This window comes from Lepidochelys kempii, chromosome 4 (genome assembly GCF_965140285.1).
Source record: "Lepidochelys kempii isolate rLepKem1 chromosome 4, rLepKem1.hap1, whole genome shotgun sequence".
In the NCBI taxonomy this organism is placed as follows: Eukaryota; Metazoa; Chordata; order Testudines; family Cheloniidae; genus Lepidochelys; species Lepidochelys kempii.
Window position 1 is genome coordinate 78,220,677 of NC_136383.1, and position 23,880 is coordinate 78,244,556.

The 23,880-nt window shown below is 41.1% G+C and overlaps 1 protein-coding gene across 2 annotated transcripts in view; it reads right to left on the reverse strand.

Annotated features, from left to right (window-relative positions):
- The window catches only part of DCTD (dCMP deaminase), a 178,725-nt gene that overhangs the window by 153,236 nt on the left and 1,609 nt on the right, over window positions 1–23,880 (reverse strand). For both annotated transcript variants that reach the window (XM_073341733.2, XM_073341734.2), the window contains exons 2-4: window positions 18,360–18,471; window positions 14,072–14,207; window positions 1,683–1,799 (exon numbers count right to left, since the gene is read on the reverse strand). In XM_073341733.2, the coding sequence (XP_073197834.1) occupies window positions 1,683–1,799; window positions 14,072–14,207; window positions 18,360–18,471 (365 nt within the window). The remainder of the gene's footprint in view (window positions 1–1,682; window positions 1,800–14,071; window positions 14,208–18,359; window positions 18,472–23,880) is intronic.

The window sequence follows — 23,880 nt, forward strand, 5'->3', positions numbered from 1 at the left end:
CACTTCTCCGCAGGGCTAATCCACAAAATTTTCCCCAGAGCCAAATTCCATTCTCTGCCCTGCCCCCAAGTGTGCCAGGGGTCCTAGTCCCCTTAGGCAATTCCTCACCATGGAATCCAGGGTGAGGCAGTGGACTGCATCCTTGCCCCCTGGGTTTGCACTCTATGATGACTGTGGAGTGCCTCTTTTCCCCGCATGTGTTGGGGTGAGGCAACCAGCACTTCCTCCCATCTGCCTCAGGTCCATTTACATTTTTATAAATCATTGCAGTTATAGATGAAGGAACAAATATCTTTCCCTCTCCCTCCTGCTCTGGCGGGTACCATATGGTTAGGAACATTCTTTACCAGTCAAAGTGTCCCTTCTCTCAGTGAAGTTTGGACGTACAGTACCTTTCACCCACTTCTACTTGTGATTGGCTACAGCAATGTTCAGCTCTGTCTCAGTTTCCTTGGTAAGGATAGGCAGTGAGCTAGCTTCCCTAGTCACAGAGTCAGGCTTCAGAGAATTTACATGTGGGCCTGTGTGACTGTCATCTCCCATGCAGAAATGGATAGAGGTCCTTCTCCACCCTCCACTTTATACACTTGTTCATAAATGCTGCACATGTAGCTTCACTTTAAGAACCTATCCCTATTGTCACAAGTAGGTGTAATTATACCCCCCCTCCATCCTAGCTTCTCCATTCAGATTTTGGATGACACCTTCACTCACTCTTATGGCCAACTGGCAGCACCTGATATCAGTCTTTTGTTTGTACAGGGAAAAGAGCAGGATTTTGGCTTAAGCATACAATATATCATACCCAAGTAATACATCAAAACGTGTATCTTCTAGCATCCCAAATACCAACATTCCCTAACCTTCCTGGGTATGTATCGGAAGGTGGACCAAAGGCACAACAAAGGGCTCTACCTTGGGTATCTTCATTCACCTTTTACATCCTCCCAGAATTTGATGAGATTTCACTACATGAGGTCTGACTATAGTTCAGTGAGTCCCGGAATCCCTATACCCGGTAAATGTCTCCCCATTAACTTTCACCTTTTGCTCTCTCAAGCGATAACTCCTTTATAAATACATTTTGCTAACTCAGAGTTTTAGGAACTTAGGGAGGGAGTTTTATGGAACCAAAGTCTACTGCAGTTACACCAAATAATCTGAAAAAAGGCAAAACATTCAGGAACTTGCTGCAGTGGTCTAGATTTATAACAATTGTAATGAAAGATATAATTAAAGTAGGATCATAGAAGTCTTATGACATTTATGAGCAAAGATATTTTAAAATCTTAAAATATCTACCATGTATTACATTAAAATTAAAATTTCATGTATATACTCCCAACAGACCTCGTGTCAGGCAGAAGTTTATTTCTTTTCCCCATACTCTATTCTGTGTGTCAGAGCACAGTAAACTGACAGTAATGATATGCAGCTCCTGGTCTAAGAAGTTGTAAACCTAAATTAAAAACATGCTAAGAATCACAGAGGATGCAATTAGCACTGGAAAAGCTTGGCACCACTCAAATGCAAAAACACAAGAAGTATCTTATGAAGCTGATAGTGCAATTAATTTAGATCTAAACAGCAGCAATTTAAAATCAAATAAATCTGTTATAAGGTGCTGATGAGCAAGCAGTGCTGCAACTCTGACAAATCAAGCTGGTATCTTTGCTCCTTACCTGCCTGGATGATGAGCTTTGCACATTCATTACACGGAAACAAGGCAACATACATGCTGCAGCCTTTCACATCAGCTGAGTTTTTGTTCATAATGGCATTCAATTCAGCATGGCACACTGGATTTTAAAAAAGTAGAAGAAAAATATTCATAATACTGTTCATTAAAATGAGTCAATCTAAAATTAACAGTGTTAAAAGGTAACTGCTTGTATTCTTTCAAAGTCAAAAAACCTGACTTATTCATTATAGAGGGAAAAGAAAAAAAATTAAACCAGAAATACCAAGATTAATGAAGGTCAATTGTTCTGACCAGGCTGCTGATTAGGAATGAAATCATTAAGCACATTAGCATTGCCATTTCCTAGCACCTATAGTAGGCAACGAAGCTCTAGGGCTGAAACTACTTAGTCTTCAACCACCTTAAGTATGGCAATATCTTACAGCTTCACAACTCTCTAGAGTATCTAATTGCCAATATAAAACAGCTCATTTATTGTTTACATGCACAGATAGGAACATTCTTATGGCTATACACGTGCCATGTACACTCTTAAGGGCAGGAGAATCATGAAGTAAAACTGAGCAGTTTTGTCCTCAGGGTGTCAGAACTGCTCAGCTTTGCTGCATGATTCTCTCACCCTGAGAATACACAAGAGACACTCATAACCACAAGAATGTTCTTATCTTTAATGTTAAGTGAGCATACTGATCATGAAAAGATGCCAGACTTCCTGAATGAAAAAACAAAGTCCTCTATTTCTCTACAGCACAAATATAGCAAAGGCAGCAGCTTCACTGTACCATTCCACCAACGTGCCTCAGCTCTTAAGAACAAGCCACATCTATAGGTCTAAATTCTCATACTGGACACACCAAGATGGTATTTAATGTCTTGCAAACTGGAGTATATTTCAGTCTCCCTAGACATTCAATCATTCAAGGCCCCTGGGCAGTGCAGTGATGTGTGCAATATAAAATACTGGATAGATGAATTAGATGGCAGTTCTAGCAGAGTACCCTCTGCTAAGTAATTTCGAGAACAATAGTGGATTTTGTGATTCGGATACCTGATGACTAGGAAAAGGACAGAGACCACCAACTTATTATAGAGATAGAATTCCAGGAATGCCACTCTGTGGGTCTGAAGCCTATTATGACTGTAGAGTCAGCATGAAGTGATGGAAACAGCTATAAGCAGGGTTAAGAGATCCTTTTGTTCAGAATGTCACCAGGCTCAATCATCTCTGGATTCTGCAGTCTGTTACTGTCCAGTTTTAAGTCCTCAGCCATTTTGATGTTCCAAAATTACACTGGATAGCGTACAGCTACAGTAATGAGGCATTTATTTATGCCATGCCAAGAACCTCAGGCCTGGTCTACGCTACACAGTTAGGTTGACATAAAACATCTTAAATCAACCTAATTAGGTCAGCGTACACACTACAGCTAATGATGTAAGTGCCTCACTATATTGTCCCACTGATTTAAGTGCCTCACTGTATTGACATAACTCCATCTCTGCAAGAGGCATAGGGCTTATGTTGGTGTGGTTAGGGCAATGCAATGTGTATGTGGACACTGCATTCCTTACACTGGTTGTTGTCTGTCTTATCAATTTCATGGCACTGTTTCTCAAACTATTGGGAGGTGCGAGCTGTATTTTTCTTTTCTTTTTTTTTTTTTAAAGGGCTCCAGCTGTCAGCCCTGGGTGATTGAGGCTAGTGCAGAAGGGTTGTGCACATCTGAGAGGCAGGGGGGAAGAGGATAAAAGGGACAGCCAGACCCCACCACGGCTGATAGTCTGAGCCCCACCACCCTGGCTTGGACTCTCCTCCTCCGCTCCCAGTCACTCACGGGGAGGCAGCCCGTACTCTCCTTCTGCTCCTCCCTCAATCAGTCAGCTGGAGGTGGCAGTGGGGCTCCGACTGAGAGCCTTAAGGCTGCAGCAGCAGCACAAAAGTAAGTGTGGCAAAGTGGTGCTAAGTTTGCGTAAAAAGTGATAGACACTTTTTAACATGGGCATAGTTTGAGGGGACAGGAGATAGCGTTTCCCCCCCAAACTGCAAGTTTTGGGCAGGGGTGCCGCCACTCCATGCCTGCCAAGGCTTGAAGTATGTGCAGGGGGGGGGGGCGCGCGAAGGGGCACGGAGGGAAAGAATGCTGCCACAAAGCTCATCCCCTGCAGGTGCCTCGCTGCTCATCCCCCAAACTACACCCACATTAAAAAATGGGGGGCATGGCCCCTAGTTCTGGCACCAGTGGGCCCCCCCACCACACACTTCTACAATGGTTCCGGCACCCTTGCCTCCATGCCATGATAAGACACTGGAAGGTGAACAGTCTGGTTAATGTGAAATTCAGAAGGCACCTTAGGGATGAATTTGAGATGTAGGTGCAAAAACACTTTGTCCTTGTGAAAAACTGTGCATGTCAGGACTGCCACAAAGGCCCCAAGCTCCCCCACTCTCCTAGTGGAGGTAATTGGCTGTCAGGAAGGGAACATTCATGGACAGGTGAAGAAGGGAACAGGAGGCCAAAGTCTCAAATGGTGCTCTTATAAGCACAGAGGTAGAACCCTACAAATCCGCGGATACCTGCTTTATAGGATCTCAGGAGGTAGGAAAGCAGCTGTCTGCAGCTCAAAGCCTATAAGCTGCTTCCCCACCTTCCAGATCCTATACTCCCTCTCCCCATACTTATTTACTTTGCAGAAGCAGCTGCCTCCTTCTCCAACTGACCTGATATGGCAATGACATCAGAAGAGGTTTCCTAAATTGCTTGGCTGCTTAAACCACCAGGATCGGAGCATGGGGAATTTTGTTCCCTGTCTTGACCTGTGATCACCCCTTTCTCTCTATACAGGGGAGAGAGAATACAGGATCTCAAAGGTGGGGAAGCAGCTACATAGGCTATGAGCTGCAGACAGCTGCTTCCCCACCTTTGAGATCCTATATACAGTACACACGCATGCACACAGATGCTCCTCCTGAGAGGCACTGAGAGATAGTGTGCTGCTGCAGATGCAGTGCACATGTAGATACAGATAAAAGATAGGGTGTGGATCCCAAGTTGAATACAAGCTGATTCTTGCAGATGTGGATTGGATGCAGAGCCACATTTTTGTATCTGTGCAGGGCTCTACAGAGAGGACAAGGTTCAGATGCCACGTAGGGACTGGTTTAGAACTGGAAGGAATGTCCTTATGATATCTTCAGGAACCTTGCAGTAGTGGGATGTGTAAAGACTAAGCATCCCTCCACACATGGCCTTCTAACATTCCCCCAACCTCACCAAGCTCTTCATCAGAGGCAAGGTCCCCACAGACCAGAGCAAAAACTCAAATCAGCACCAGACCCTACCAGAACAACAGATGCAAAACCTGCATACATATCTCCACTACTATAATGATCAATATCCCCCCGCCCCAACACACCTTTCAAGATTCATGGGTTCTAGAGATGCCTATGATGGCATGTGGTGTACATCATCCAATGTAGCAAATGCCTCAACAACTGAAATCAGATAATCATTATGCTCTCGAATGAACATGCACAGGAAAATTATAAGAGACAAAAACACTATCACCCGTAGGCAAACAATCACTCCTTATCTGATCTCTCAGTACTCATCCTCAAAAGGAAACCTGCATAAACCCTGCATAACAAGTGATCCCGGGAACTTAAAACATAACTCTGCTGGACACTAAAAACCATGGACTCAGAGACCATGGTTTTATGACTCCTTACATCAGTTTGTAAACAAATCCCACTGCTTGCTAGCCCCTAGTTGCCCGCTTCATTTTAAGTGATCCCCCCTACAAAATGTGTTAACCCTTTATGCTTAACAATCTGTCCCAAATTGTATTTAGTTCAGACACACTGATTTCATTCTTGAAACCTGAGGAAGAACTCTGTGATGCTCGCAAGCTTGTACTTTCCAACAGAAGTTAGTCCAAGAGATGATATTACCTCACCTGCCTTGTCTCACTTATATAATAGATGGTAGAAATATTGTCTGATTTGACCTGAATGTGCGTAGACCAGACAGTAAGTAGAAATGTTTTGAATGCCTTGTGGACTGCTCAAAGCTCAAGCAGGTTGACACGCAGCCTGGATTCCTGCGGGAACCAGGAACCCTGGGCTCTCTGGTCATCCAGATGCGCTCCCCGTCCTAGAGATATATTTGTGATGAGTGCCTTTGTAGGTAACGAAGGAATAAAGAGAACTCTCCCAAATACTTTGAATTCCCATGTGAAGGATGTCAGTATGTTCTATGGAAGTGAGACCTTGCTGTTCAAGGAGCCCCTGCTCAAAGTGAATGCCGTGCTGAACCAGATCTGGAGGCACCATAAATGCAGACGTAGGTGACGTGCATGTAGTGGTCATGTGACTGACATTCAGCTCACAACACCCAGAACTGTAAGCCACTGTGTTACCCCAGAGCCTCATCAAAAGTGAGCTTTGCTGGAGATTACACTGTGTGTCAGCCACACCTGTCTGTCTGATTCACCAGCAAACTCCTTGAGATTCTTCCAGGCCAACACTTGCTTTGCAAGTAACAATCAGTGAACCCCATTTCCCAAGATCCCCAGATGTCTCCCTGTGGCATCCACTCCCTCTCACTGGACACTTACAGAAGTTAAGTTTGCTGCCTCCAAAGAGACAGTGCACACACCAGCTTGTTAGTTTAGTTGAGGACTCACACTTATATTGAAAAGTAACAGCACTAAGATAGTCTTCAGAAAAACTAAGAATAAGTTTATTAACAAAGAACAGAGATTTCAGTAATACTAAGCAAGAGGAAAGAAAGGTATGGTTACAAACAAAACAAATACAAAAAACATTTTCTAGTGATAAACTTAATTTTAGCAAATTACAATCTTTGTCTAATCTTTCTTACATCAAGTTAACAGCATCTCTAGCCCACAAGGCTAAGGGATCCAACTTTCACAGGCTCAGAAAGTGCTGTCCCCTAAGTGACAAATATTTAAAAATTTGTATTTGGTCCCCTTGTGTTGCCCAAAGTCCATAGTCTCAGCCTCAAGAGCCAGGAAGACTTCCTAGGATGCAGTCTGTGTCTTGCTTTGTTTACTTTATATGTAAATGCACTTTCATTGTCCTCTGGCTTCACCTTGTTAATTTACACTGGAGACACAGAAACAAAACATTTTTTTGTTTAGCACAGGCTGGGCTTATGCACTGCCTCCCAAACACATTTCCAGAATGCATATGTAAGTTTTTGTACACAACCCATACACTCATCACACAAAGAATGACAAAGGTGTAATGTGGAGGTAGTTGCGGCTTGCACCTCCTGGTATAATTGACCTGTGAGCAGTCAATCATCCAAGTAGGGAAATATCAGATTGCCCTGTCTGCAAAGGTACACAGACGCCACCACCACAAGCATCTTCGTAAAGGCCCTTGGGGCCATCAAGAGGCCAAAGGGGTGCACTTAGTAGTGAAAGAGCTTTGGGCCTATAGTGAAATGCAGGAATCCCCTGTGAATGTCCATATGAAAACGTGTCCTTCAAACGGAGGGCCTCAAATCAGTCACCTTCGCTGAGGAACGGTATTATTGAGCCAAGGGTAGTCATCCTGAACTTCGAGTGACATATAGAGATTTAGCTGTCTGAGATCCAGGATTGGTCTCCAGCCTCCCTTTCTTCTTGGGGGAGAGGAAGTATCTTGAGTAAAAGCCATTCCCCTCATGACAAAGTAGGACAGGCTCTATTGCCCACAGCTGGAGAAAGGAATCCATCTCTGCTTGAGAATCCTCTAATGCAGGGGTCATCAACCTTTCAGAAGTGGTGTGCCGAGTCTTCATCTATTCACTCTAATTTACGGTTTTGCATGCCAGTAATACATTTTAATGTTTTTAGAAGATCTTTCTATAAGTCTAGAATATATAACTGAACTATTGTTGTATGTAAAGTAAATAAGGTTTTAAAAATATTTAAGAAGCTTAATTTAAAATTAAATAAAAATGCAGAGCCCCCCGGGACCCAGGCAGTGTGAGTGCCACTGAAAATCAGCTCATGTGCCGCCTTTGGCATGCGTGCCATAGGTTGCCTACCCCTGCTCTAATGAGAGGGATTCCTGGAAAGGGACAGGGAGGGGGCAGACAGTAACTCTCACATAAACCCATTTGATATAATATCCAGGATCCATCTGTCCAGTACGATAAGGTGCCTCATTGCAGAAAATGTGCCAGGCAGCCACTGAATGGGATGGCAATAAGCAGTGTGGAGACCGGTTGGCGGTTCTGATGCATCTCATCAAAATGACTTTCTGGGACTGAAGAGAAGGGACCAGTTGGGCTGGGTGCCTATCACACAGGAGTCCTTTTCTGGAAAAATGGATAGAGGTGCTGGGAGGAACCTCAGAGGAGGCCTAGAATATTTTCTCCAGGGTACAAAGAGAGTGAGTGAGTGTGTGTATTTATTATGTATATCCCCAGAAAGCGGAGGGTAGACCAAGAGTCCTTAAGCATAGGCAGGGAGTCATCTGTTTTCCTCACTGAAAAGGGGAGGGCCTTTACAGTTGTTTGAACCTCTTTGGGGAACACAGGCCTGGAGTCAATCTCATGACAAGGGAGTCATGGAGCATGATGCCATCTCCACCATAATAAGGGACACTTTGAGGGAAAGATCTGGTGACTAGCTTGTTATGAGGAGTAGGCTTGAGCTGGTGCAAACAACCTAGATCACTAAGGAGTTTGGGTGAGAAAACAAATATTCTGCCCCTCTGGAAGGAACAAAAGTACCTCTTCTCAGCCCTCTTAGGGGATAGGGTGCAAGTGGCAGATGTATGTCAGATTGCTTTAGTAGGCTCCACTATGGCTTTGTTAAATCATAAGTGCCACTCAAGAGAAAACCACAGCCTACAGAATGTCCAAGAGCTCATGTTTGAGATCCTGAACCACCTCAGATGGTATCTGAAGAGATTCTGTAATCCTTCTGAGAAGGTCCTGGTACTGCTTATAATCACCCAGCAGCAAGGGAGAGGCTCATGACACTGCCTCATCTGTTTTTACAGACAGAAAGAGACTCAAGGGATTGAACTGATTTTACAAAAACTGTCAAAATAAAAATATTAATTTAGGTGAAGCTCAAGCAAGAAAGCTTTCATTCCAAAAGCAATGTGTTTGAGAAAGTCTTGAGCAACTGAAAAAGCGAGGAAAGAGCTAGAGCAAAATATTTTGCTTTGGCTGATCTGAAATTGCATTGATTTAAAGGATCTGCATCCCTCTCAGGTGGTATCAGTTTACCCCCTTTATACACAGTTAGCCTATCTGTGCCTTAATTTACCTATGTGACTGGTTTAATTTCATGTGACATGTCAGTGGAAGAGCCAGAAATTGAACCCAGGAGTCCTGACTACCCTATGTTAATAGGTAAGTAGTTCTCCCTAGTTTTCTAGCATCTTGATACCAACAGGCTGGGAACGTCCACCATTATTAACAATACATATTGGATTACAAATCCCAGTTTCAAGCAATAAGAGATTAACTCCTCTATTCATATGAATTCTGCACAGGTATATAATACACCATAAGGTTTCCAAAACTGAGACTGTTAGAGCTACCAATTTTACAATATCCTGTGGGGAAAATTCCACCCCCCTTTCCCTCCCTCCGTAAACGACAGCAGGGTCAGAAAAACATGTTAAGTTCTCATTACATGGTTATTTCTACTGCTAACCAAGTCTTTGGAGAATATTTTCCGAGCCACTTTTTCAGAATGGAAGCCAACATTGGAACCTTATCTACAGTGTTGACTATTTGTGAATGCTTTAATAAAAAAAAGTGTGGGGGGGGGGGAGGGGAACTAACCTCACTACTCTTTAGCAAGAATATATTTCTTACTACTATCTTATTGCCTACCATATCACATTTCTACTTCCTTTCACCTTGCACCATATTGTCCCATGTTGAAGGTCTGATCTAGTGTTAGGATCTAATATTTAACCCAAAGTCTTTCCTATAGTACATCAAACAAAAGAGGCCTTTCTTCACACTATTCCTGTTGCTTTCTGCATATCCTCTATCCCGCCATGAAAATGTCCTCAGTGTATTGTAATGTCAAAACTATTCTTCCCACTTAATAAAAAAGTGTTTGGCCCAAACAACACTAATAAAAAGAACCATATGAGCATTAATACGTTATGTTTACTTGCTTGACCAAGAAGTTTGATAACAGATCACTATAAAATTTCACGTAGTAAGTAGCAGTCACAAAGGAAATCTGGTGCAAAGTTTGACTTTTCTATGTTACCATGCATTAACAATTACCTTTTGAAACAGACACTAAAGTGTTTTGAAATATTATGCACTAGAAATGGAACTGTATATACATAAAATGCATTATGTTATAAACTTTTGTTTTACTATAAAATAGAGTTAAATAGTAACACTTGCTTTATTAACAACAAAAAGAAAAAAGGAGTACTTGTGGCATCTTAGAGACTAACCAATTTATTTGAGCATAAGCTTTCGTGAGCTACAGCTCACTTCATTGGATGCATTCAGTCAGACTAACACGGCTGCTACTCTGAAACCTTTTATTAACAACGTGGTTAGTTGGGCAGTATGAGAGTTTATGAACTGTGTGATCCTTATATGTACCTTAAGTGAATGTATTGCCAACTTTTGTGGTTTTAAAGCAAGTGTCATATTTGGTGCGCTTCCTGAAAGTCCCAGCTCCTGGAGTTGTGAATGTGTGACAATCTCAGCTCTCATTAAAATAAAGTAAGTTTCTAGCTCTCCTGGTTCTGTAGAAAAGCTTGAAAATGTAACTTGAGTGTACCCTAGAAGTTCAAAAAAATCAGAAGGCAAATAAATTCTTAATAATTCATTACTGGGCACAGGAAAGAGAGAGGGAGGTGGCGCTAACAGTTTTTGAATGCTTACAGTTGTCAATACAGAAATGTAATTAACAACATCAAATCAGGTTTTACCTTGTCAGCTTGTTAGGGGATCTGGGGGTCATAGTGGATCACAAGCTAAACATTAGTCAACAGTGTAACACTGTTGCAAAAAAAAAAAAAAAAAAACCACCACACGCAAACATCATTCTGGGATGTTGTCAAGGTTCCTTCCCCACTCTGAACTCTAGGGTACAGATGTGGGGACCTGCATGCTTACTTTTACCAGCTTAGGTTAAAATTTCTCCAAGGCACAAACTATTTTACCCTTTGTCCTTGGACTTCCACTGCCACCACCAAACTTTATCTGGGTTCCTGAAAAAACGGAGTTTGGAAATGTCTTTCCCCCCCAAAATCCTCCCAACTCTTGCACTCCACTTCCTGGGGAAGGTTTGGTAAAAATCCTCACCAATTTGCATAGGTGACCACAGACCCAAACCCTTGATCTTAGAACAATGAAAAAGCATTCAGTTTTCTTACAAGAAGACTTAATAGAAGTAAAAAAGAATCACCTCTGTAAAATCAGGATGGTAAATACCTTACAGGGTAATTAGATTCAAAACATAGAGAATCCCTCTAGGCAAAACCTTAAGTTACAAAAAAGACACACAGACAGGAACATTCATTCTATTCAGCACAGCTATTTTCTCAGCCATTCAAAGAAATCATAATTTAACGCATATCTAGCTAGATTACTTACTAAATTCTAAGACTCCATTCCTGTTCTGTCCCCGGCAAAAGCATCACACAGACAGACACAGACCCTTTGTTTCTCTCCCTCCTCCCAGCTTTTGAAAGTATCTTGTCTCCTCATTGGTCATTTTGATCAGGTGCCAGCGAGGTTACCTTTAGCTTCTTAACCCTTTACAGGTGAAAGGATTTTTCCTCTGGCCAGGAGGAATTTTAAAGGGGATTACCCTTTCCTTTATATTTATGACAGATGTATTAGCAGGAGTGTTGAGAAGCAATTCATCGAACTCTACTCCACAATAATTAGGCCTAAAGCGGAGTATTGTGTCTAGTTCAGGGCGCCACAATTGAGGAAAGATGTGGACAAATTAGAGAAAGTCCAGAGCAGAGTAACAAAAATGATTATAGCTCTAGAAAACATGACCTATGAGGAATATTGAAAAAATTGGGCTTGTTTAGTCTGTAGAAAAGAAGGCTGAGGGAGGACATAACAGTTTTCAAGTACATAAAAGGTTGTTACAAGCAGGAGAGAGAAAAATTGTTTTCTTTAACCTCTGAGATCAGACAAGAAGCAATGGGCTTAAATTGCAGCAAGGGTGGTTTAGGTTGGACATTAGGAAAAACTTCCTAACAAACTGTCAGGGTAGTTAAGCATGGGAAAAAATTGCCTACGGAGGTTTTAAAATCTCCGTCATTGGAAATTTTTAAGAGCAAGTTAGACAAATACCTGTCAGGGATGGTCTAGACAATACTTAGTCCTGCCCTGAGTGCAGGGGACTGGACTAGAAGACCTCTTGAGGTCCCTTCAAGTCCTATGATTCTATGAAAATAATGAACCCTTAACTATATATTTTTAAAACACTTGCTTAAAATATTTTTCAGAGGTTAGTATCTGAGGTTATTTACAAAAGAGCCCATCCGCCCTAACAAAATTATAATGCCGATACTTCAAACATAAAGACAGTTTGTTTCATTTTACAAAGCACATACAGTGGAATGAATGCACATTTGTGTTTTATACCATGCACATTTTATTAAATCTGAATCTGTAAATATTTGAAAATAGGTTTGCTCAATTTATTCTTTATATTATGGCTCAAAGGTTTCCTATATTTGCAAGTCTTTTTGTCTCTAATTAAATTGTTTGTCACACAAATATTCCTAGATTACTGTGGAGACAGAGGACTTTAAGGGAATGAATCAACAAGCATTAGTATAAAGACATATGCTGATGTGAGAAAAATGGAGTACTTTAGGTTTGAAGTGAGAGGACATAGTAAGTCATCAAATCCATAGATTTGTTTAAAAAAAAAAAAAAAAAAAACACACAATACACACCAGAGGGCATTCAGTTTCAACCCCAATTGAAAGCAAAAGTTTTATCTAATTATGAAGAAGCTTCTGCATGTTGTACTGAACATATAGCTTTAGGTTCAGCTTTCAGCAAACTCTTAATAAATCAGCCATTCAAGACTAACCACTCTCACTCACACACACACACAAAAGCATTCACTGGCTGAGAGCCTCAAACACCTGAATTGGCAAAAGACCGAAGGGTAAAGTGCCTCCCTGTGGGATACTGAACACCCTCCTCTGGAAGAGTGGAGGGCACCCAACAGCTTGCAGTCCCAGGCCCTATTAAACCACTGAATGTTTCTCTGTTTAAAGACATGGCTACTGAAAGGAGATTCATAGTATCCAACTTCAAGAATCACTGCAACACATTATCCAGGTACTATGGTGCTCCACCACAATCACGATCATATCCGAGTGCCTTGCAACCTTTAACATATTTATCCACACACCACCCGTCAGGTAAAGCAACTACAAATTATCCCAATTTTACCATCTCTCATTGTACAGATTGTACCACTATACAACCCAGTTCATTTAGTGACACTACAATATAGTGCTTGTGACATGGAGATAAGCCCCTCCACAATGATGAATTGTAATGTAGCAAGCACTGGGATTTTATCATATTTGAACAAATGAGTCAGGAGGAGCAGCAAGCAGCCAAGGATGAAAGGAGAAAGTTTTAGTTTACACACAAACACTGTCATGATCACCAAAAATAAAAAAAAAAGGGGGAGGGATTTCAGGCATACTAGTTCAGCTGTTTCAAACAAAGTTAGGGGGGAAAACACTGTTTTGCCTAAGTTACAAAATTCTGGTGAAACTTTTCTTTGAGAAATTCTAATGCCCCCTTACTTAGAGCAGGGCCCTGACATTTGACAGGGTGTGGCCTTTGTGCTTTTTGCTGTCCTTCTGAAAGTTCTCCCAAGTTGTAAGCCTGCGGGGGAAAAACATGCAGTGGAAAAAGTAGTATGTGATGAGGCAATTAAACACTGTAAAGATGAACATGTGAAAAAACAGCACCACTTACACCTACTGTAACCATGTGCTATAATAATGGAAGTTTAGTTGACTTGTTTACTTTACTGAGTCAAAATTAGTAATGTGGAAAATTGTTAAGAATCTTAAGCGTTTATTAAAAAAACCCCACCATCAGTGCATTACTAGGAAGTTGTAAAATACAAGATGATGCTGTTTGCCCCTCCTACCAGCTCTGCAGAAAGAGAGCTAATAAACACTATTTCTAGAGCTGTGATTTCACAGTGGTATACTACCTGCATATCTGTTAAAGTCAGCCAGGCTGAGGGGAAGTGGATCAATATTTACCATGCTGGGACATCATTTGGACTCTCATATTTAAATGCTGAATGCTCTAATTTGCAAAACATAGGAAGCCTTGCTTAGAAAGTGTTCCTTACCATAAGGATATTTTGTGTCTAGCTTACTCTGTGCTGTTCTTGTCCAGGGCAACAAATCATCACTGCAACCATTAGGCATCCCATTATATCCAATTCCAACAATCTTGTTTTCTGAATTCACAATGCAAGCACCAACCTATATAAAACAGAGATTTACTATCATTTATGGGTGTCACACAATTAAAAAAAAAATAGCAGCAATTATTCATGAGATTTAAAAAATAGTCATGATTAATCACGGTTTTAATTGCACTGCCGAACAATAATAGAATGCCAATTGTAAAATATTTTTGGATGTTTTTCTATAATTTTCAAATATATTTATTTCAATTCCAGCACAGAATACAATATTTTTTATTACAAATATTTACACTGTAAAAAAGATAAATACTATTTTTCAATTCACTTCATACAAGCACTGTAGTGCAATCTTTTTATTGTGAAAGTACAACTGACAAATGTAGATTTTTTTTTTTAACGTAACTGCACTCAAAAATAAAACCATGTAAAACTTTAGCATCTACAAGCCCATTCAGTCCTATTTCTCATTCAGCCAATCGCTAAGACTAACAAGTTTGTTTATATTTGTGGGAGATAATGTTGCCCGCTTCTTATTTACACTGTCACCTGAAAGTGAGAACAGGCATTAGCATGGCACTGTTGTAGCCAGCATTGCAAGGTATTTACATGCCAGATGTGCTAAACGTTTATATGCCCTTTCATTCTTCAGCATAGGCGCTGAAGTTTTACATTGCACTCAAAAACAAAACAATGTAAAACTTCAGCGCCTATGCTGAAGAATGAAAGGGCATATAAACGTTTAGCACATCTGGCATGTAAATACCTTGCAATGCTGGCTACAACAGTGCCATGCTAATGCCTGTTCTCACTTTCAGGTGACAGTGTAAATAAGAAGCGGGCAACATTATCTCCCACAAATATAAACAAACTTGTTAGTCTTAGCGATTGGCTGAATGAGAAATAGGACTGAATGGGCTTGTAGATGCTAAAGTTTTACATGGTTTTGTTTTTTGAGTGCAGTTATGTTAAAAAAAATTTAAATCTACATTTGTAAGTTGCATTTTCATGATAGAGCTTGCACTACAGTACTTGTATGAGGAACTGAAAAATAGTATTTCTTTTGTTTTTTTTACAGTGCAAATATTTGTAATAAAATATAAAGTGAGCATTGGACACTTTGTATGTATTCTGTGTTGTAATCGAAATCAATATTTTAAATTGTAGAAAAACATCCGAAATATTTATAATTTAAATTGGTATTCTATGATTGTTTAACAGTGTGATTAAAACCACAATTAATTGTGACTATTTTTTTAATCTAGTTAATCTGTTTCGAGTTAAATCGCTTGCCTTAACTGCAATTAATTGACAGCTCTACTATTATTTAATATATGCACCAGGAGTATGCAAGCCAGTTTACAGACAACAAGAGAAACTTCATAAAACTTACAATTGAAGGGCCTGGTCCTGCAAACCCTTAATCATGTAAGATTGCAGGCAGAGAGCCTAAGGGACCGATCCTAATCTGTTATAAATTGGTTTAGTTCTAGCGATTTAGGTCTGTTCTACACACAAATTTGCACCAAAATACTAGACACCTGTTTTAATTCTCATCTTTTATTTATCACTCCAACTGTGCGTGCTGGACTTATTTTGGCATAAAAAATGTCCTATTTCGATTAAGCCCAAGTCTCTAAACGTACAAATTAAAAACAATTTTGTTATTTTTATGCAAGTTAAACACAGATGAGCTCTTAAATAAGACCAGTTGAGGATTTGGGGCTAAAAAGAACATTAAGCAGAGTAAGGAGGTCCGGGATACAAACAAAAAAAAGTAACTGAGTAGTGATGGTTATTGGGCATCTTCTCATCTCTGTATTTTTGTTGGGATTTCACTCTCCCATCTTCCCCCTTTTCTCTCAGCTGTTCTGTTAACAGCAGGTTGCAGGGAGGACTATAGAAGAAGGCAAAGGGTGGGAATACTAGTCAGGAGTCCTGTGCAGAGCAAAAAAACCACCAAACCCATGCAATCCAAGAGTAAAATAAGTTGCAGTGCCTCGAAGAGGAGAAGAAACTTCAGTTAGATATGGAAACAAATTTGAGCTAGCCATCTGTCATAAATATAAAGGGAAGGGTAACCACCTTTCTATATACAGTGCTATAAAATCCCTCCTGGCCAGAGGCAAAACCCTTTCACCTGTAAAGGGTTAAGAAGCTAAGGTAACCTCACTGGCACCTGACCCAAAATGACCAATGAGGGGACAAGATACTTTCAAATCTGGAGGGGGCGGGGGAAACAAAGGGTTCTGTCTGTGTGTGTGATGCTTTTGCCGGGAACAGATCAGGAATGCAGCCTTACAATTCCTGTTAAGTTAGTAAGTAATCTAGCTAGAAATATGTTAGATTTCCTTTTGTTTAATGGCTGGTAAAATAAGCTGTGCTGGATGGAATGTATATTCCTGGTTGTGTGTCTTTTTGTAACTTAAAGTTTTTGCCTAGAGGGATTCTCTATGTTTTGAATCTGATTACCCTGTAAGGTATTTACCATCCTGATTTTACAGAGGTGATTCTTTTATCTTTTCTTTAATTAAAATTCTTCTTTTCAGAACCTGATTGATTTTTCATTGTTCTTAAAATCCAAAGGTTTGGGTCTGTGTTCACCTATGATTTTTCACTGTTCTTAAAATCCAAAGGTTTGGGTCTGTGTTCACCTATGCAAATTGGTGAGGATTCTTATCAAGCCTTCCCCAGGAAAGGGGGTGTAGGGCTTAGGGGTATATTTTGGGGGAAGACGTCCCCAAGTGGTCTCTTTCCCTGTTCTTTGTTTAAAACGCTTGGCGGTGGCAGCATACGGTTCAAGGATAAGGCAAAGTTTGTACCTTGGGGAAGTATTAACCTAAGCTGGTAAGAATAAGCTTAGGGGGATCTTTCATGCAGGTCCCCACATCTGTACCCTAGAGTTCAGAGTGGGGAAGGAACCTTGACACCATCTAACATCAAATTTTGTCAAATTATCTCAAAACTGTCTACACTTATTCCCATTTTCCCCCGTCCCTCTTTCCTTAACATGTACATACCCTACAAGGAAGGCCTTGCAATGGGAGAAAAAAAGTGTGTTGCCAATACCACTGCTAGCTCTTACTCTGCCTGCACCTGTGAGAGCCCTGGCAGACAGGCATCCTGATCCTCAAGGCTTCCACCCAAGCCCTAGTCTTGACTTGCTGGATATGTGGCTTGCATGTGCCTGCTATCGAAACCAAGGCTCAGGAACCACACAGTGTGAGAGGTCACTGTTGATGGAATCTCCCAGGAAGAAGGTAAGAGAGCTGCACGAGGGGCTGGCTCTTCTGCCTAGCATCTGGGAGTACGAGGACTTCATTGACAGGATAAAAGTGGAAACATATGGGATGAAGGATGCTAGTCGACTATAGTGGCACCAGAATAGGAAGGAGAACAGGCTATTCTACAGGAAAGAGATTGGCTGCTGGCCACCTCAGACAGTAGACAGTGCTCCATCCCCATCCAGGTCCCCAATCCATTCTGGTCAAGAACTTGTATGCAATACCTGAAACAGGCGGTGAGGACCAGACCCAAATGGCTGAGGAGGAAATGTCACCTGTCCCCCAGGCAGGGAGGCTCACAGACACCAGACCCAAGAGGAGGCAGCTTAGAATGTTGGTTGTCAGGGACTCCCTTCTGAGGGGAATGGGAGAAAACCATCTGCAAACCTGACATGATGTCCTAGGACCTGTGCTGTCTGCCTGGAGACTGCATCCGAGAAATACAGAAAGGTTTCCGAGGTTCTTCTGACCATTACCACATGCTGATGATTCACGTGGGCACTAATGACACTACCAGTTCTGACCTGAGCAGATCAGCAGTGACAACTACTGTGGGCTCTGGGAGTGAGGGTGAAGAAGTTGGGGGCACGTGTTCTCATCCATGCTCTCAGTTGAGAGAAAGGATCCAGGCAGCGACACTTACATTCTGGAGGTTAATGCATGGCTGTGTAGATGGTATCAATAGGAGGGCTTCAGCTTCTTCAACCATGATGATAAAGTTCATAGTAACGTAAGTAACGACAGAGCTATATCTGAGGTCAAACTCATGAACAAAATTCCTGTAGCAAAAGCGCCCACTGTGCTGTAACTTGGGTAGCCCTATACTGAAATAGCTTCTAATGAAAATTCACTGTATATAAACTGGGTGTGTGACATATAGTGCAATACAACCTATACTACATTACTCCTGCATGCTGCTTTCTTACCTGAGAATTTGGATCCTTGCTTCTTTGTGCTGATAAGAAAGCTACTGCCATAAAATATTCAGGCCATTCCAAATAGTCCTCCCGTTTTTTACAGAGCATTTCACTGCCAAACCTACAAAAATCAAATAAAACAGGCAGTCAATAAAGAGGCGATAGCTGCATTTCCTGATTTTTTTTTTAAAGAGATAAAGTAAAGCCCTTTTATTGCTTGCTTTCAAAACACACTGGGGGACCAGATTCTGTTCCTGGTTACATGGATATAAAATTCAGTGGAGTTACTCTGGATTTACACCACTGTAGCCAACAGCAGAATCTGTCCCTGAATGTTATGGATTCACATCAGAAGTTTAATGGTAAAGCATATCAGTATTTTGCTCTGAACCTATAAGCAACACTTCCCTTCAAACAAAAGGCGATCATAAATTACAGCTTTGGATGAAATAATTCAGTCTCTGAATAGTTCAATGCCAGGTATTATCTGTCCCTCAAAGATAACCGCCTGCATATTTCTCAGAAAAGGTACGTTCCGTATTCCTGTCTTACCAAAACTCTTTCCATTCAGGCAATGTAATCTCTCATGTCCATTGTTCTAATTGCAAACATCTGATTCAGGCTATTTGTTATGGCCAATAATAAAGACTTAAGCAGACCTGTGTTTGGAATCGCTCTTTGTGATTAAACACCTCTCTTGCTGCCACTACAGCCATAAGTTGCCTTCACTTACAACACCTACAAGCAATATTCCTGGTGTGTACATTTAGGTTACAAATGGTTCAATCATGCACTCACTGCACTTATCATGCACTCACTGCAGAACAAATCTGCCACACACAGAAGCAGCTGAAAACTGCCAGTCCCACCCCCACCCCCCATCTTGTTCCCTAACATATCAGTCAACAGATCTCATCAAGCATAACAGGTAAATAGGGCTTTAAATGATGCATTTAGGATGGTGGGAGCATGTGTCCAGCTTTAAAGTAAGCCTTCCACCCTCTTCCCTGAACTGGAAAAAAAAAAGAGTTTCCACGCATCAAGTTATGTTGAGATTAAAGAACAAAAAACACAGAAAGAGAACTGATCTGCATAACCCAATCCACCCCACCACACAGAGACTATTATCTATCAAAAGGATGACCATAATCAGTCATAAGGATTGTTCTGGTCAGACAATGAAGATAGAGGAAAAAACTACAAATATGAATAAGGTGGCCAGGGACCTAGGGCCCAATTTTCCTCAGACTGTACTTTACAACTTCATTGACCTCAGTTTACTCTGGTTTGAGAGCAGAGCCAGGGTCATAGTCTATTTCAGGATTCTCCACTAAATCTTTCATAATTTCTTTCGTAAATTCTTCTGCAAAAAAGTGAAAGGAGCAAAATGGATTTGTGCTCCTTTCTCCACACCCTTTTATGTATAAGGCAGCTGAAAGGTAGTAGTTTTTTCCCCTGCTTGCTTTTTAATTTAATATATAAAAATCTTATCTTCCCTATTTTTAGCTGAAGGACTGTTGGGAAGACTGGAGAACTGTACTGAGTACTTCCATATCCCACAATTGAAGGAGTGGGTGCAAGGAATCTCTCACAAAAACATTTTCTCTCAGCTGTAACGTATTTGAGTTAAGCAGACATGTCAAAACAGAAAGAGCTTGAAACTACAAACTGACCATAAACTCTTCCTTTCCCAACTGAACTTAAAAAACCCAAAAAACAAAAACAAAAAAACCCACTTGTTATCTCATAATCCCAGCAGTTCTCCAATCATCCACAGAGTATTCTATATAAAACATGGTAGATAACCTGTAAAAACATAAAGGAACAAAGTTCTTTTCTTTTTTAATCTAGAGTTGCTGTTACTAAGGATCCCAGTTAAAAATATCAGAAGGATAGGAAGAGAAGAAAGTTGTGAATCTAGTTAAGAGCTCCAAGACAATGGAGAATGCCCTGCAAGAGAGGACATCAGAGGCACTTTTCAGCAGCTGATGGCCTCCCATCAGACAGCAGGACACCTCACAGCAATGCAGAGTCAGGAGCCCTCTGCATACAAAAGTACATTAGGAAGGAGATTTAACAGCAAGGAAGGAAGAATTTACGAAAGAAATTATGAAAGATTTAGTGGAGAATCCCTGGAGAATCCTGAAATAGACTATGACCCTGGCTCTGCTCTCAAACCAGAGTAAACTGAGGTCAATGGAGTTGTAAAGTACAGTCTGAGGAAAATTGGGCCCTAGATCCCTGGCCGCCTTATTCATATTTGTAGTTTTTTCCTCTATCTTCATTGTCTGACCAGAACAATCCTTATGACGGATTATGGTCATCCTTTTGTTTTAGGATACTTGCGCTATATTGATGACATCTTAATCATCTGGACCCATGGAAAAGAAGCCCTTGAGGAATTCCACCATGATTTCAACAATTTACATCCCACCATCAACCTCAGCCTGGTCCAGTCCACACAAGAGATCCACTTCCTGGACACTACAGTTCTAATAAACGATGGTCACATAAACACCACCCTATACCAGAAACTTACTGACCGCTATTCCTACCTACTTGCCTCCAGCTTTCACCCTGACCACACCACACGATCCATCGTCTACAGCCAAGCTCTGCAATACAACCGCATTTGCTCCAATCCCTCAGACAGAGACAAACACCTACAAGATCTCTATCAAGCATTCTTACAACTACAATACCCACCTGCGGAAGTAAAGAAACAGATTGATAGAGCCAGAAGAGTTCCCAGAAGTCACCTACTACAGGACAGGCCTAACAAAGAAAATAACAGAACGCCACTAGCTGTCACCTTCAGCCCCCAACTAAACCCCTCCAACACATTATGAAGGATCTACAACCTATCCTGAAGGATGACCCAACACTCTCACAAATCTTGGGAGACAGGCCAGTCCTTGCCTACAGGCAGCCCCCCAACCTGAAGCAAATACCCACCAGCAACCACATACCACACAACAAAACCACTAACCCAGGAACCTATCCTTGCCACAAAGCCCGTTGCCAACTGTGCCCACATATCTATTCGGGGACACCATCAAAGGGGCTAATAACATCAGCCACACTATCAGAGGCTCGTTCACCTGCACATCCACCAATGTGATATATGCCATCATGTGCCAGCAATGCCCCTCTGCCATGTACATTGGTCAAACTGGACAGTCTCTACGTAAAAGAGTAAATGGACACAAATCAGATGTCAAGAATTATAACATTCATAAACCAGTCGGAGAACACTTCAATCTCTCTGGTCACGCGATTACAGACATGAAAGTTGCTATATTACAACAAAAAAAACTTCAAATCCAGACTCCAGCGAGAAACTGTTGAATTGGAATTCATTTACAAATTGGATACAATTAACTTAGGCTTGAATAGAGACTGGGAGTGGCTAAGTTATTATGCAAGGTAACCTATTTCCCCTTCTTGTTAAACCCTGGATTTGTGCTGGAAATGGCCCACCTTGATTATCATACACATTGTAAGGAGAGCTTTCAGAGTAACAGCTGTGTTAGTCTGTATTCGCAAAAAGAAAAGGAGTACTTGTGGCACCTTAGAGACTAACCAATTTATTAGAGCATAAGCTTTCGTGAGCTACAGCTCACTTCATCAGATGCATATCGTGGAAACTGCAGCAGACTTTATATATACACAGAGAATATGAAACAATACCTTCTCCCACCCCACTGTCCTGCTGGTAATAGCTTACCAGCAGGACAGTGGGGTGGGAGGAGGTATTGGTAAGCTATTACCAGCAGGACAGTGGGGTGGGAGGAGGTATTGTTTCATATTCTCTGTGTATATATAAAGTCTGCTGCAGTTTCCACGATATGCATCTGATGAAGTGAGCTGTAGCTCACGAAAGCTTATGCTCTAATAAATTGGTTAGTCTCTAAGGTGCCACAAGTACTCCTTTTCTTTTATTGTAAGGAGAGTGGTCACTTTAGATAAGCAATTACCAGCAGGAGAGTGGCTTTGTGAGGGGGGGGGTGAGAAAACCATATATATCCATTGTGTCTGAGGCTAAACATGTTAGCAGCATTGATGACCTCAGAGGTGAGGCAGGCACCCGGCGAGACAACAAATCGGAGATAACAATGGGAAGCCTGACAATAACCATCAAATGACAACAGCAGAAAACTCCAAGATTAACACCACTTAAGGACTAATGATTACAGGATGACATTTCAAAATGCATGGACTCATATGGGAATTTACAACTATAAAAATGGGGTGTTTTGCCATGGAACTCTGGGTTCAGTCCTGCAAAACCTCGGAGGATCCGATCGCGACCGACAGAACCCAGCTCCTCACTTGTGTTCAATTTAACTGGCCATTAGATTGACTCGAGCTACAACAGACTGGTATCTATAAAAACCAACTGGCAAGACTCTCTGCATGATGTGTATCTGTGTGTGACTGAAAAAACATATGCTAACTGTTGTAATTTCAATAAATATGGCGGATTTGCCTTCACTCTTATATAAGATCCCGTGTGCTTTGTATAGCATAACACTTGGGTGACGCTCCACCTCCCCGAGAGGCACAAGGAACATGTGGACTTGACCTCTGGCTATTAACTTTCCTCCCCATACCTCTAATTGTTTTATTTATAGCCTCTAGTCAAGAAAATTAGTTGATTCCTTTATTTTAATTAGATTTTCTTCCCTCCCCCATATGGTTATTGAGGGGTGATACTTAAATATATATAAATATCTATTTTCCAGCAAAGAATAAAGAGCATTCCTTAAAATTGAATGTTACCCCCCACATAGAAGATTGGCTATAATCAAAATCTTTACAGAAGATAATACTGTTTATGTTTACAATTTCCAGGCCTTTTGGCAATAATCAGTCCCTCTTGAATACTCTGTAAGAGTGAATAATGTTTCCACAAGTCACACAGTATTTTGCATTCACAGATGTCTGAAGAAGTAAGGTTTTTACCCACAAAAACTTATGCTCAAATAAATCTGTTAATCTTTAAGGTGCCACCGGACTCCTTGTTGTTTTTGTGGATACAGACTAACACGGCTACCCCCTGATAATTACAGGACAAGGGCTTAGGTCCACAAGAGAGCCAATATACAATCACCATGGCAAATTTGTGACAGTTTTCAAAATGATTACTTGTGATAAGTAACCCCAGAATCCTCCAATCTTTGCTTGAAACTTGGAATTGTTGTCATAATAAAGCAATACAGCTGGCACAGATGGACAAGACTGTATATACATTCTGCCACAACCTACCCCAGTTAGAGTGTGCAACCATTTTAAAAAACTCCAAACAATTATTATATCAAGATATGTTAAAACCCATTTTTCAATGGGGTTTGAAGTTTTTAGAGTGTCTAGAGGATAACCAGTGATGGTAAAGTTACTTTTACATTACACACTTAATCTCAACGACCTTGCAAAATATGTAGTATTTTCATACAAATAGCTACACTGATTTACTGCCATATCTTGGGTTGGGGAGCAGCAATTAATTAGCACGCTGCAGGAAGGGTCT